The sequence below is a fragment of the Syngnathus scovelli genome, chromosome 12 (assembly GCF_024217435.2).
Source record: "Syngnathus scovelli strain Florida chromosome 12, RoL_Ssco_1.2, whole genome shotgun sequence".
Taxonomy (NCBI): domain Eukaryota; kingdom Metazoa; phylum Chordata; class Actinopteri; order Syngnathiformes; family Syngnathidae; genus Syngnathus; species Syngnathus scovelli.
The window spans coordinates 2,249,525-2,264,589 of NC_090858.1; the positions used below are offsets into that span (position 1 = coordinate 2,249,525).

The following is a 15,065-nucleotide window of genomic DNA, read 5'->3' on the forward strand; positions in this document are numbered from 1 at the left end:
GAACAGGCAAATTGGCAAACTAGCATTCTGAGCATTCAAGCACATTTTTTTTCAGGGAAAACATAATCTTGTTGGAAAGTAGTAATTTTAAGACGATGAAAATAATTTGAATCGGTTGAGAACTACTGAAGGAGAAGAATGTGAAAAAGTGGGCGTTCGCACAATTAGCAGATGGTAACACTGATGTTATGCAACACAACATGGACACACACACAAGGCACACACACACACACAAGGAAAAAGGAGGGCGAGAGGACATTGCTGTCAGACAAAATCTGTCACGTATATTCCCACTGAGATATGCTGGATGCGTGTGTGTGAATCAGTGTGTGTGTGTGTGTGTGTGTGTGTGTTTGTGTGTGTGGGTCTTGACCCATGTGTTTTGGACTGTTTCCCCCCTCTCAGGGCTGTTCCTTCCTCACACTGCACTTTCAGCCTGCTGTGAACTCGCCTCTTGCACTCTCTCGTCTTTTTTTTTCATAAAACAAACTCAACGTGTAATATCACAAGGTCATCCGTAAAACGTCTCCCTCACACACAAGTCGCGTATGTGTGTGACCTCACCTGTGAGTTGAAAATGAAATGAAACTAGTTCTTCATGTCTCGTCTAACATCTATTTGAAGGCAAAATATAATTCAGTCTTGGATAATCAGCCATATTGAAATTTTTAAAATGGCTGACAGACAAGTAGTGATTGGTCTTTTTTTAATTTTTTAAAAAACAGGCCAGCACAAACTATTAGATCACATTAGATGTCAAAACGACTTAAATAATAATAATAATATAATTATAATAATTAAATACCCACAAAGCACTGCAGCACTTAAAGAAACACAAAGCGCTTCTTATCAAAGTCTTCCCACTAGGTTTTCTACTAACTGATGACATCACAACCTTACTGATGAGGTCACTATCTATTCTCGATATCATTTGAGTCGACTAGCCGAATGACGCAACATTGTTGAACATCAAAAATGTCATAGATTAATTTAATATAAGACTCTTGTGAATATTTAATGTGTGTTTTAGACTTTGCGTCACCTTCTCGTGATATTTTTTCCATGACTTCTTCCAAACAACCTTTATGTGATGGTGGGCTTTTGCGCCCACCTTCCATGCACATTCCACCTGTGTATACTTTATAAATGTCACAGTGAGAAAGCTCTGACATTTTAAACCCCAGCAGCAGATTTCATATCTTGCACAAGAAGCTTTTGAAAGCTCCTGAGTGGTGGGGAGAAGGAAGGAAGGAAGAAAAAAAAGCCAGGAGGAGAAAATGGAGGAAGATGAGAGGACAGGTGTGATTCCCACTCAAGCAAACCTCTGAAGGGAAGCAAAGGAGGAAAAGAAGAAAAAACTGTTTAAAAAAAAAAAGAGGAGTAGGAGAAGTGCTAAACCTCAATCAAAGAGCCTGTTTTGCGCAGCCAATCAGCAACGAAAGGTCATGAAAATCACGGAAAAGTGATTATTCGTAGGCTGACGCTTAGAAAATGTGAAAAGGTGACTTCATTAAAAAAAAAAAAAAATTATGATGTATTATAATTAAACATAAAACTGCTCTGGACTGTTTTATTATTCTTAATATTAACAATAATTCAGATGCTGGATTCTGATTTTTTTAAGTTTCATTTTTCATTAATTTCAATAACATGAGACTGTCATTAAATACTACGACTAATAATTAAAAAAACATGTCAAATTTAATGCAACATTTGATCAAGCTGCTGGACTCCATTTTTTTGGGAATGAACAGTGTAAATTTGGTGTTGATTCAAATTAGATTCCAATTCAGGTTGACTAGTATAAACAGGTTGGCCAGTTGATTGAGGGAGCAAGTTCTCCTTGCTGAAGGGATTTCGGGAGGGGAGGGGGGGGGGTCTCACACCTGTCCACTCTGTCCCGCTGCCTCTCCTCCACTGGGGGGTTTCGAGTAGAATGTAGAAGGAGGACTGCTTATTGTACTCCTCACGGTCTAAGATCCTAATCGTTATGCTCTTCCTGTATGGAACACACACCACACAGCATAACACACACACACACCGAGGGGGATGGTAAATGCATGCATGGTATAAAAACAAACAACATGGCACAAATGAATGCACAAAACACACACACACACACATACGGACGAGGAGGAGTGTGTGGTGCACAAGGCGGTGATTCGCTCAATGAGGCTCCTGCCGACCTTTGGAGTTGTCGCTCTCCACCAGGCGAGGTTCTCCGATCTCTACGTAGAAGGTTTTGTTCTTCTCATACTCCTCGTCGTCAATTATTTTCACGTTGATGGTTTTACTGAAGAGGAGGAGGGAGGCCGGCAAGGAGGAAGAGAAAGGGAGGGGAAAGAGAAGCAAAGAGAAAAGTGAGGAAAAGGCTGGAAAATTAAGAGGAAACAGGAAGTTTTGGATTTCCCACCAAAGGAACAGAATGTTTAAGGTGTCATAAATCACCTTATTGATGGTTTTACAAGTCAAAAATGAGTCATCGGCTTTTGGAAGCGTGCTAACCAAAGTGACATTTCATAATTGGCAAAAACGAAAACAGAAAATTAAAAAATGTCTATCTCCGAGGTTTGCTTCACATGGCAACGTGACATTTAGTTGCTGTATCATCTGGAAGTCGGCCATTTTGTATTTTCAAAACCAAATTTCTATTTGAATATTTTGAAAATTCAATCCTCAAATCTAGTTCCACTTGGCAATGTGAAATTTGGTAGAGATGCCGCAAGAAGCCATGCCTGAAAAGACAAAAAAAATTCCGCCATTTTGTTTTGAAGTGACCAATATTTCAGGCCCCCCCCCCCCCATATATGAACAAATTAGTCTTGGATTTAAACTTTGCCATAGTACATGTGAGAAATCGCCACATTCCACCAACAATTCTGCCAAAAATATTTGCCGCCATATTGTATAATATGCGTTACTATCACTTTAAAAATGCGGTCCAAAACAGACCGTTGTTTTACAAGGTCACGAGTCAGCCTCAGGTGGAACTTAATGAGATTAAATAGGAGCACAGAGCCACCAAACCACCGGGAACGATAATGTTCCTCAAGGCTGGTTTGCTTTTGTAACAAAATTAGGCCCTAGCAAGTTATAATGGGATTTGGTTTGGCTGAATCAGAACTGGCAAGTGGGCAGCACAGTTTAGACTTTACGATCATATAAAAATGCAGAAAGGATAAAACAAAGAAGAAGATAAAGAATTGATCCTGAGCAAGTTCCCTTTCAACGCTTATCACTTTTCGAATTGCTTTCATGGCCGATAACTAACAAAACACTCATCAAGACCAACTCGATAAAATCCAGCATGTCTCTCGAATACTATCCAGCAAGCTTGTTTATGTGTCCTTCCATCTGTGACCAAAAACTCCCCAGATCCAAATCCAACGTTTATAATCTGGCCGAAAAAAAAAAAAAAAATCGATTTGTATACGCGATAATGATACTAAAGCAAACAAAAGAATGCATTAAGACAAGATGTTGTGGTTTGGAGCCACTTTAATGGACCTAATTGTCATGGCGGCGGAAGACGTGTAACAGCTCTCTCATTAGCTCATTACGCACACGCAGGTTGATCTATCTGCCGCTTGATTCAAACAAAGCGGAGTTTAATCCTGTAAATTACCAGCTCGCGCACAAAGCAGTAGGGATTAACCTATTAGAGGGCGGCCGTGCTCGTTTATAAATGTCCCATAAGAGCAGACGGAGAACCTTCTGGATTGGAGAAGAAGCCAACGACTAACAGACTGCTTGCTCTCACGGCAACTGGAGGGATGATGGAGGGAGGGAGGGAGGGAGGGAGGGAGGGAGGGTGAACAGGTGAGAAATGAACACCATTGACAGATATAGACGTCAATTTTCATAGAGCTGGTAGTGAATGGGTTAAGGAATGAATGGGATGATGGATTCTGGAAGGATGGAGGACTTACAATGAAACGATGGATGATAGATGGGAGAAGAAGGGATGACAAATAGAAAGAATATGGGAGGCAGATTGGAATAATGGATTGCGGATAAATGCAGGATTGATAAAGAAAAGGCAAAGAAAAGATGAAGGTCGAGAGGAGAAATGAACATTTTGTGGACCATTTTTTTTTTCCTGTTTGTTTTTTTACCCAAACTCTTAATAGACTATAAAAAAGGCAATGAGAACATTTTTGGATAGGACATTTTTGTGAAGATATCGAGGACAGATGGAGGACGTCTGTGATGTATAAAGGAGGTGTCGAGGGGCAATGAATATCATTTAGTGGAGGTAATGGAGGGGGCATGTCAGGGTGCTCTTAACGAGCCATCATCAAACTATCATGTACTAGCTTAATTAATCACCCTCTACGTGGATCTTTATGGTGAACGATTAGGATCAAACACAATCACGCTCACTCGTAGCTGTCAATAGAAGCACATCAATTTAAACGAAACTAAAAGTGCCTCCCGTCCTGTAGATGGCAGCGTTGAGGGTCACTGCAGCGCCATTTGGTGGATCTGGTGGGTCACTACCCCATTTGCCCTCAATAAGGGATCAAAATCTGAATCTGAACTGAAATCTAAGCGTGTAAAAGTCGTCTCGCTCGTCTGGCGCTAGTGGAAGTACCACGTGGTGGAATCCAGTGAGGTCATGTGGAAAACGGTCAGATCAGGTCGTCGTCCATATTAGTTACGTGGCAAGAAATTACCAATGGGGTGGCGGGCGGGTTATGTTTTTTTCCCCCCCTTAAATTCGGGAATGGTGACTTGTCTGTTGAAGCTGGCAGACATTGCACATGACCACATACACATTCCCAGACGGCACACACGCACACACTCATCATCGTGCAGACCGTACACAAAAAAAAAAGACGAGGCGCATATTCTGCACGTGACCAGCACGTTGGCTTGTGTGATGCGTTGTTATAGCGACGGGATATTTGGTCCGCTAACAGGGGCGAACAAGATTGTTTCCAGACCAATGTGTGTGTGTCAAGTCTTTTGCTCACACACTAAGTAACACAAACTTGTGTGTATAATATTTGACAGTAGCCCACATTGTTTGCAGTAAGCGTTGTCGAAGCGCCTGCATCCAATCATCTGATCATATATACGATGAAGACAGCGTAGATAAATGACTCTTTGCTGCCGTGTGCACGTGTCCGCACAAATGTGTGTGTTAAAAGCCATCGTTAAAGCATTTATTCGATATCCTTGAGGTCTTAAGTTGTATGCAAAAGTTGTCCTACTAGTGAAGATAAAGAAAATCGGTTAACTGTGTCTTGCTAGCAATTTTTTTCAACGACTCTATGACAACTCTATTTTACTCGACTAGTCGGCAGTAGCTGTAGCGGGGGAAAAAGTTATTCGTAAGTTCACTTCTCACTATTTCCCATTGGGGAAAAAGAATGGAGGTCCCACCTTAATTTGATTCCCCGCGGGTGATCCTCACTTTTCCACACTACACTTGATCCTTATGAGGATTGAAGACAGTGGTGCCTTCTTTCATGCATGGCAACACAAACACACACACTTTGAGACACACACTTTGAAGGAATTTGGGCTTGAAAAGGTGCACCCCTGTGTGTTTACATCCCTGACAAATGGCCTCCATCTGGCCGCTCGGAAGCAGCTGAGACGTATCACTTCTCCTTCCTCGCATCTCTTTTCACACATTAGCACCTTTTGGGTATTTATAGTGATACGTTGTCACCGTATGGAGTGAGGGGAGACAGAAAAAAAAAGAACAATGAAGTTTACTAATTGCAATGTGGATTTTATTGCAATATGTGCGATTGTACTTTTTTGATTAATTCTGTAGGATCTGTAATCATATCAATGTGCAGTAATAGAAACGTGCAGGTAAATTAACTACATTAAATATGTATTAATTGCATTTTAGGGCTGTTAAATGCACTGGATTTTATGACTTGTATGAGGGATAGCAGCATTAAAAATGCAGTGAGGCTGTTGTTTGTTTATTAAAAGCATTGTGAGTCTTTCAAATGCACTGCGTTGTTTGAAGTAGACGAACAGCATTAATTATGTAGTACGATAATTACCTTTTATGTGGACGTTATTGCATTTATTAAGCATATTTTATACTATTTTATTTATACTACTATCTATAAATGGGTTACAATATTTTTTTTTCCTCTGCTGATTGAATAACGTACTTGTACATGGGGGGGGGATTTATGATGCACATGAATGTAAACACTGTCCCCAGCACAAAGTCAAGCAGGAAGTTGTAAAGCACAATCATTATTATTATAATACAATTTGATCATGGCAAACCTCGCCCCTCCATGACATATTTGGATCGGAAAAAGCCAGTTTGGGAAGCCAAGGTTTTATTTTAAGTTTGACTCTGTGTGTGTGTGTACTCAGGCGAAGAACAGATTTGTCGTGGGCTAACTTGTGAATGCAACGACTATATTCTAGTGTACTTGCAGGTTGTATGCGGCCATTTTTTTTAACACGACTTTTTAATCGTGTGTACACATAATTTGACTCATAATTTGATTCAGCGAAAAATGCAGCAGAAGTATTATAACTCACGGCGAAGACTCTTTGTAACTTCCTCTAACAGCCCAGGCTAAACTTGTCATCCTCTCAGTTGAATCACTCCTACTTTCCTTTTACTCAAGACTTTGGCGCCACCTATAGGCATTACACAAAAAGCACAAAAACTGCATAGCGGGGCAACTTTTTCAGAGCTAACCATGGAGTGGAAGAACAACACACGAACAGGAAGTGCGGCATTTGCATTCAAGTGTGCTTTTACAGGCTGATAATGCCGTTAGCCACAGAAGCTAACCACAACAACGTTGTGTCAGTGGCAGGCTAACGAGTTTCTACACACACACAAACACACACAACACAATGTGGTCTTTTCAGAGGCTAATAAGGAGCATATGAGCTCACGCAAACATTCACACCTGGGAAGCGGCGCTACAGTTGAACTTCCAAATTAATTAAGGCGCGCATTTGCTAGCTTACCCCTTGACGCGCCGCTCTGCTTGTCTCTTGTGTCCGCAGCTGTACGGCGGAGCTCATTTAAACATGGCAGCTGCACAACTTCACACATGAGTGCATTTACACGGTTTTTTTTTTGGAATACATTGTGTTGTGGGAATCTTTTGTTTGCTGTTATTAAACTCCAAGAGATGTCTTTCACTTGCAAGAGAGAGGAAAGATACTATTAAGGCTGGGCACTATGGCCTTAAAATCTTTTTTTTTACCCCCCTGTAAAGGTCTGATTTCCAATTTTGATTTATTTTTCTCCTTTGCTTGATAAAAAATATAACAATGACTTCATTTTAATTGCATTTCTATTCATTCAATAGGAAACATTTCCTTGAGTTCCAAACGAGCTCACGGAACTCAAGGTTTTTCTGTTTTTCTCAATAGTTTTGCCCGATTTCAGGCAATTTTGACTTTGGAGGTCCTTCAAGATACATAAAAGCCTTTTTTCACAGAGGCTTCTGTTTTGCGCACTGTTTTCCGTTGCTTATACTCGATTTGCGATGCCTGGCAGTCCTATGAAAATCACATTACGGGACTGCTCGTCTTTATTGGGCTGCATAATGAAAAACAGTTGATGGAGTCCTAAACAGATGCTACATGTGTGTGTCTCTCAAAGTCCCCTTTTGTGTTATTCCGACTATTTTATTCGCCTCATCCTCATAGGGAGTTTCCCCCGATGTCTTTTCTATCTTTGTCCCTATCTGAAGTATGGCTTGCAAACCAAATAAGGCCTTTTGGAACATCCCGGGGACTCCCTAACACACACGGACACACACATCGGAAATGTCCGTGGTACGCTTGTAAATCTTGATTGGAAGCACGCAAGTGTGTGTGTGTCTGTGTGTGTGCGCACACCGTATAACATGATGATAACTTCCACCGACTTGCCAGGAAGCTGTCGGGGTGTTTTCTAAGTGATGTCCTTATTAGGTATCCTCACCTTTGTGTGTGTGTGTGTGTGTGTCTTGGTCAATGAGTGTGTGTGTGTTTTGTCCAGATGTCGAGCACCTCTGGGTGTGAACAAATATGTTGATGTAACATCTGGTTGGAGCATAATAAAGTCACATGGTTAATATTTAATTGGATGAAATTTCAGTCGTATTAAGCAAGGCGAAAAAGTTGAAGAATAGGCGATTAATCCATTCTATTGATTGTTTTTTTTTGGTCAGGGTAATTTTTTTGGTGACGTTCGCCACTCAGAACATTCAAATCATCTTTCTCCAGTGAAATATCACAGAGGATAAAGAATATATACCTGTGAATTTTGTTATATTGTCTGTCTACATGAGGTGCTTCACCTTTTGTGTTCAAATATCCATTCCCATATATGACATCCATGCTAGTTTCCATAGCCTGTCAATAATATTTTGCATTCTTTGTTAGCATTAAGCTAGGAGACTCGTCTTTAAAAAATGAAGACTCACTAAAGTAACCCAGCTAAATAAGTGCTTGGAGACTGTTAAAACTTTTTCCCATTACAGGAGACAGTTGTCTTAATTTAATTAATCCAGTCAAGGTTGAGGAGAGCAGTGCACACACAAACACACTCACAGACACACACACTACCAATGCGCACGTTTTAATTGCAATTAGGCCAGCAAACATGCTGTAGGTGAGCAGAGGAGGAGAGCGGCGACAGATGGCCAGGCTGTGGAACAAAGTCATGTTTGAATGTTTTCATACTAGCTAACCGCTAATGAGCACACACCAAAACAACAAGAGGCCACGTGCTTGTGTGTGTGTGGATATTCTTATCTAACCAGTGTCAAAACTCCAGCTGCAAGTATCCTGGGTTCCAAACATAACACAAGTTAGGCCCGACATGTATTTGATGTAATGTCAACGAAACATCTCAAAATGCAAACTTCTTATCTAAGGCAGACGTGGGCGAGATGATGAGAGATAAGAGATCAGCAATTTAGCCTGCTTTGACGTCACGGCTCCGGAAGCGCCACGTCAAGAGATGTCGAGAGGACATCAATGTCAAGTGGAACGGCTAACTATCAACCGGGATGTGATTTACATGACCGCACTTAGTCACTGACAGAAAAAAATGACTCTCTCAAACTTTTTCCCAAAGCAACCAGTTGTCAAAAAAAAAAAAAAAACGTTTTGCTGAGATCAGCGATTTAAATGCAGGTGCAATTTAGCACTCGGTCAAACTTGAAGACAGGAATTATCGGACTGTAAACAAGGCAAGACTGAGCTTTTTTTTTTCCCCTACTCAGTGTGTTTTCTGGTTTCGAAGAGCTCAACAAACACAGATAACCCTCCTTCATAAACATGCATTGAGCAAACTCTGGCTGCCGTCTCCCCGGAGACGCAATCGAGTTACACTGCCCGAGGCGACAGATGGAGCTTGTGGTTAGCGCGCCGCGAACGGACAAGAGGAATGGAATCCAATCGATTAGAATCTCATCGAAGAGATAGCATTTTCCAGCAGCTATCTCCAAACAAGTTTGACACTGAGATGTCGTGATAGGATCAAACTTCGATTGGTTCGAGGGTGTTCTCATAAATCTTGGATTGTTTGCACAAAAAAACTAAGCGCACGACAGCCAGAGGTAGAAAGAATTTTTTTTTTGTCTCGCAATTTTTCAGGAACAAATCATTACTGAGAATAAATCAATAAAAACATAATAATCCTAATTGCAAAGACAATAAATCAACCTGTACATTTCTGAGAGATCATTTCTGTGAAAAATGGCAAATTGAAATAGTCTGCAGAGTTTGACATTTCCTGAGCAACCTGAGATTGTGATTAAAATGGAGTCAATCAAAAATCAAAAAGGTTAATTATTATGGCTAAAGGCTTCAATATTATGCTAATTAAACCTCGATCGTCAATGCGGTTTATGCAAATGAGTCTCGGCTCTGACAAGCGATTGGAAAAAAAAAAAAGACAAGACGTGCCTTTGAACTGCAGTTTAACATAACGCTCACGTTTGGGATGCTAGCAAAGGTTGTCGAGGTTAAAACGAGGTGAATCGTTCTGAAGTCAAATTTATCCTGCGTCTCGACTTTGTCTTCAAGGTTCAACGAGGTCAGCGATGGGACATTGATTGACTTGCATCACCTGGTTCCTGTTCCTGCACGCTCAGCAGCACATCACCTCAAATCATGCTCGACAAAAGACTGATGAAAAGTGAATTTGGAATTTTCGTTTGAGCTTGCGACGGGCCGTTCTTTCCCTCGGCTGCCGTGGATAATAGATGAGCTCCTCTATTGATCAGAAATAGTCTTTCTCCTTTTATTGATCTCTCGGCGGCAAGCGGAGTGGCTTCTCCATCAAGTGGGCCGACTTCAGTAAGAGGCTGACGGGGGGGATTAGCTGACTTTCATTGCCTTCTGAATTCACATTAATGCGGTGAACCGGAGGATTTACCTCCCAAACGGATTTTACACACAATGCATAAGAGATGAGACAGCACATTGTGGATTAAAAAGACGCTCCAAAATATGGTAATGCTTTAAATATGGCATGAATTATTATGATTATTATTATTGAATGAAATTAGTCAAAAATATTAAAACTTCCTGTAAGATTATCTTTTTAGCATTTGGCAATTTTCGTTGAAGGCGCCGTTGTCAGGTCAGGGTCGCACCAGAATAACAACGTCCAGTAACAGTAACAGTCAGCATCCTCATTACATGACAGTGACGGAAGCCACTTGTGACAAATGCTCCGCTCACTTCACCCCCAAGTCAACAGACACCTGTCAATCAGCCCGTCGTGGCTGGAGACGAGCTGGCCCGAATCGGAGTTGCGTGATGCCTTGTCCCGCTTGACATGCCGATGACATCATGCTAAGAAAACACTGCCGCAATTTGTCAATTTTTGCTAGCTGTCGCGTGCCACAACGACAAATCATTCTAATCATTCTTTCAAGTTGACAGAGCAGAAATTGGATATTTACGATTGAGTAGCTGAAATTCCAATCATTTTGACCATTTTATATTTTAAAAACGGTATCTAATCGATTAGCAAAGACTAATTTATTCATATGCTAATTAGCTAGTATTATCCAACATGGCCGAGACATCTTCCCAGTTCTTTCTGGCCATTCTGTCTTTAAGTGAGCGCCAAAAACTTTTGCTCCAGTGGCTCGGGTGACCTGAAAGAAACTCCCTGTTTGAAAAAGAAGTTTCTGTTTATTTGTTTTGCCTCTATTTTTACAGAAGGACCGCGGGCGGTGGCAGCTGGAAACTTGCGTGTGGAAGAATCATTCTAAGGGATGCTTACTGGATGCTAGGTACAACTAAGGTGGAATGGAGGGGGGTGGGGTTGCAGGTGTCCACTTTTCTGATTGTGTGTGAGCAATGGTTTCATCTTTGTTTTTTGTTTCATTAGCTCCTCCAAAATTATCCTGTCCCATCTGCTCTCAGACCTCAGCTTCACCCCCCATCGCTTCTACCGCCACCACCAACACGCTACCTCTCATTTCTCCCTGCCACGACCCCCCCGGCTCTCATCCCTGACACGCTAAGGTGCGCTAAATCGCTGCAGTCATCGTAAAATAAAAAAAGAAAAAGGAAAAAAAAAAATACTGAGAAATCATCCCGGATGTCCACACCCCCCGGAGCCAATTTAAAGTGCAGCGCTGACTTGCTGAGTCATAGTTAGCCATAACTTGCCCTTATCATGTGAAACTAAATATAAAAGCATGAGGTAAAAGATGTCAACATTTAATTATCATTATTTTTTTAAATAGAACATCACACTTGTCCAGAGGTCATTTGAATAATGTTGCTAACCAAAACAGCAGCATCGAGAGGCACGTCAACAATCTCTAAGGTAATTTAAAACATCTTGTATGAAAAATCATTTACAGGCTGCTACACGACCAAATCCTGCCACGTTCTTCAGCTTATGTTTCAATTTGGAGTTTCACTTTTTTATTTCCTGCCAGAGTCCCCCAATAAAGCCCGCAGACAAGTTTAGGAACAGAAAGTAGCAAACCTAAAGGATGATATTTCCCCCTGGAGGAAGTTCAATTTCCTCCAAATAATACTGTGGAAAGTCAGTGGTGTGAAGCCAAGATTTTGTTTTCTTCAGCGAGATTGTTTATCTATGGAAATATACCACGTGCTATAGATTCAAATCAAACTTGTGAAATTCCCGTCTAAATTATTCATGACTCTATCTCTGAAAAGAATTAATTAGAAAGCCATTCAAGACTGACAACAGAATTGAATGAAAACCAATCGGCGTGCTGATTTCAAACTGAGTTACATGCATAATAATCGGAATTCCGCTGTGCAATAGCCAGAACAAACAGGTGGTCTCCCAGCGGGGCGGCGAGCTCGCCAAAGGTCTCCACTGCCAGGACGCTGCGACTGATGGGGTGTGCGGGGAGTGTTAGACCATTAGCATAGCAAAAGGTGCCGCTAATTGACTGGAAAACTACATTCTAGGAGCAAAGTGTCGAAGTCGCTATGTGGTGATGGAATGTGTGAAAAATGTGTGAGTCGTAAAGTTCACATGCAGTATGGATAGAAAGACCAGATGTTTTTCGCCTCAACTCTGTCTTCGGCAGCTAGCCGCCATCGCTCGGTGGCCATCTTGACTCCGAAGTACGAGAAATCCGATAAGACCTTTGAAACCAAGATTCCCATTGGTCCGATAGCGTCCAGTAAGTCCAGACATGATGTCATTGATCGGTCACCAATGAAGCCGGAGCCGTTTTCATGTCACATTAGACGCTATCGATCGCCTTTCTGACCGCTCGCTAGTTGTTTTATTTTCAGGCTCGGGAGCTTATTCAGCGATCATGTGACACGTAGATATATTTAAGAGCTAATAATGCTTTGCTTGCATTTGTACCGCAACTGATACTGTTGATGGGGCTTGCTGTGCGATAAATGTAACCAAACACGTTGACCTCCGCAATACGTTTCAAAAGCCTCAAAGGGACTTTAACGAGGACTCGTGTAATTTCACGCCATTTTGAACAACAAACCAAAACATCCGTGATCACAAAGCCTCGAAGCCTCTTTCGATATCTCGACGTTTTGACTGGAACAAGCGCCAAGCCACCGTGTAGTCATTTAAGCGGCACTCAACATGATTGTCTTGAAAACAAAAATGAACATCCGGCAAAGTGAATTGCACTTTCAAGCTCGTTTTTTTGTCCTGATCAACTTGAACGGGAACGACAAACACCTCGACTGGCCTTTAAACATTTTGTCACTTTGTCAGGATGTAGCTCGGCAAGAGAGACCCAAAATTAAAGTGATTTAATTTCATGCAAGACTGCACTCGCGTTGCAAACAAATAGCGAGTACTTTTGTTGCCGTTTATGTAAATTTTAGCGGTAAATATCGAGGATGTTGGAGAGGTTGAAAAGTCAGGCCAAGAAAGAATGAACGATTTGCGCTAACCTGACACCAAAAGGCGAGTCATTATTGGGTTGCCGTTATTTTGAAAATAAACAAAACGCGAATACTCGGCGACAAAGCAAGCTTGGGATTTTGCCATTGTGATCCAGACAGGTTGCAACCTTTTACACACGCCAGCTTTCGCTGACATTTACACAGCTCTAGTTCAGATTGCCGCAGGCTAACGTTGCTAACTGCCAAGATATACAGTACGCTAACAGACACCGTGCTGCGCTATTAGTAGATGACTGCTGTCAATGCAAAAAATAATCTGCATTACTTTACAAACTTAGTGGCTCAACTCTAATTAAAAACATATATTTCTTCCAACTGTAACCATGGGCTTTAAAATGGATTAATTAAAACCTCAGACAGCAATCGATTGTGCGCAATCGATTGGTTTTTAATCATGTCTGGAAGCAGGGAGGTAAAATGGAGTGCACCACTTCAGTCTCAGTTCAAATGGGTTGAAATCAGGAGCCCAGAACATAACAAAAAAAATAGGCAATTAATAAAAAAATAACAAATCAGTGAATACTTGAATCTTAATTGAAAGTGAATGGCGTTGATTACATCCACGCAAACATTTCATCATCGGCCTCCTACATGGAAATAAACACGCTTCTTATCAAAGGGCAAATTATAAACGGTCAAATCATATGGGGGGGGGGAAAAAGCTTTCACTAGAATCTTGCTGATTCCTCCAGGGCGGCCGCCTCCGCACCCCCACCCATCATCACATCATACATGTGCACATGGATGGATGGATGGATGGCGGGAAACTGCTGGAGAGCGAAAGAACAGCGCGGAAAGATGGAGACGGGATAGAGACAGTCTGTTACCGCGACGGACGGATAAATGAAATCACCGGCTTGCTGTATCGATCGCCTAACAGGACGCTGGGCTGGAAGTGCGTCCGTTTGACAGCCACTTGAAAGTGACTTCTGGACAAGCTTCTTTCCTGACGTGGTTGATGAAATTGCTAGCTTGTAGCCTGTTAGCTTAAACGTAGCTGAACAACCAATGAAAACATGTTTTAGCTTAAATGTACAACCAATGAAAACATGTTTAGTAATTCAACCAAGTATCAAACTTTCCACTTTTTAGTTTAGCATAATTGTGCTAATTTAGCACATTTTGAAATGCCATCTGGTTTATTGTACATCAATTTGAGTTGAACACTCTATCGGATGATAGCGTCAAACAACACCTCTGGCTCTGCCATGCAATTTCCTTCTCGGCTTCTTATCCAATATGCGGCGTGAATATTTTAGCGGCAATGCCTGTTCGCACAGCAGCTTTCCTTGAAATTGTTACATATTAATTATTGTCACGGCGAGCTGCCGCCAGTTTCTTTACATATTTGCACACTGCTGCGTCACACTCAATAAGGCAATGCGACTCTTACTCGATGTTTTCATTCTCTTTTATTTCTTCTTCGAGACTCTTTTCAACCCCAATCTGTCATGACTGATTTCGTTTTGGGTTTTCCCTTGAAGAATGTTGTCTTTTAAGGAAAAGCATCAAAATTGGCTTCCTTGAAACGCTTTGTGCTTCCATGAAAAGGAGGATAACTGTCTCAATGTATTTTACACGCATTGTTTGCAAAACTATAAGAAAGAAACGACCGTATGAAATTACTGACGATCATGAAATTGATTCCAAAATAGAGCACAATTGCGGCAAATTCC

General features: G+C 41.4%; 1 protein-coding gene across 3 annotated transcripts in view; it reads right to left on the reverse strand.

Moving 5' to 3' along the window:
* slc8a1b (solute carrier family 8 member 1b) overlaps nucleotides 1-15,065 on the reverse strand; it is a 56,656-nt gene that overhangs the window by 12,608 nt on the left and 28,983 nt on the right. The window contains exon 5 of one of the 3 annotated variants that reach the window (XM_049736923.2): nucleotides 2,187-2,293. The exons of 1 other annotated variant lie outside the window; for it this stretch is intronic. In XM_049736923.2, coding sequence (XP_049592880.1) covers nucleotides 2,187-2,293 — 107 coding nt within the window. Of the gene's footprint in view, nucleotides 1-1,886; nucleotides 2,000-2,186; nucleotides 2,294-15,065 lie in introns of all 3 variants that reach the window. One more of the 3 variants, XM_049736922.2, reaches the window with a different exon arrangement.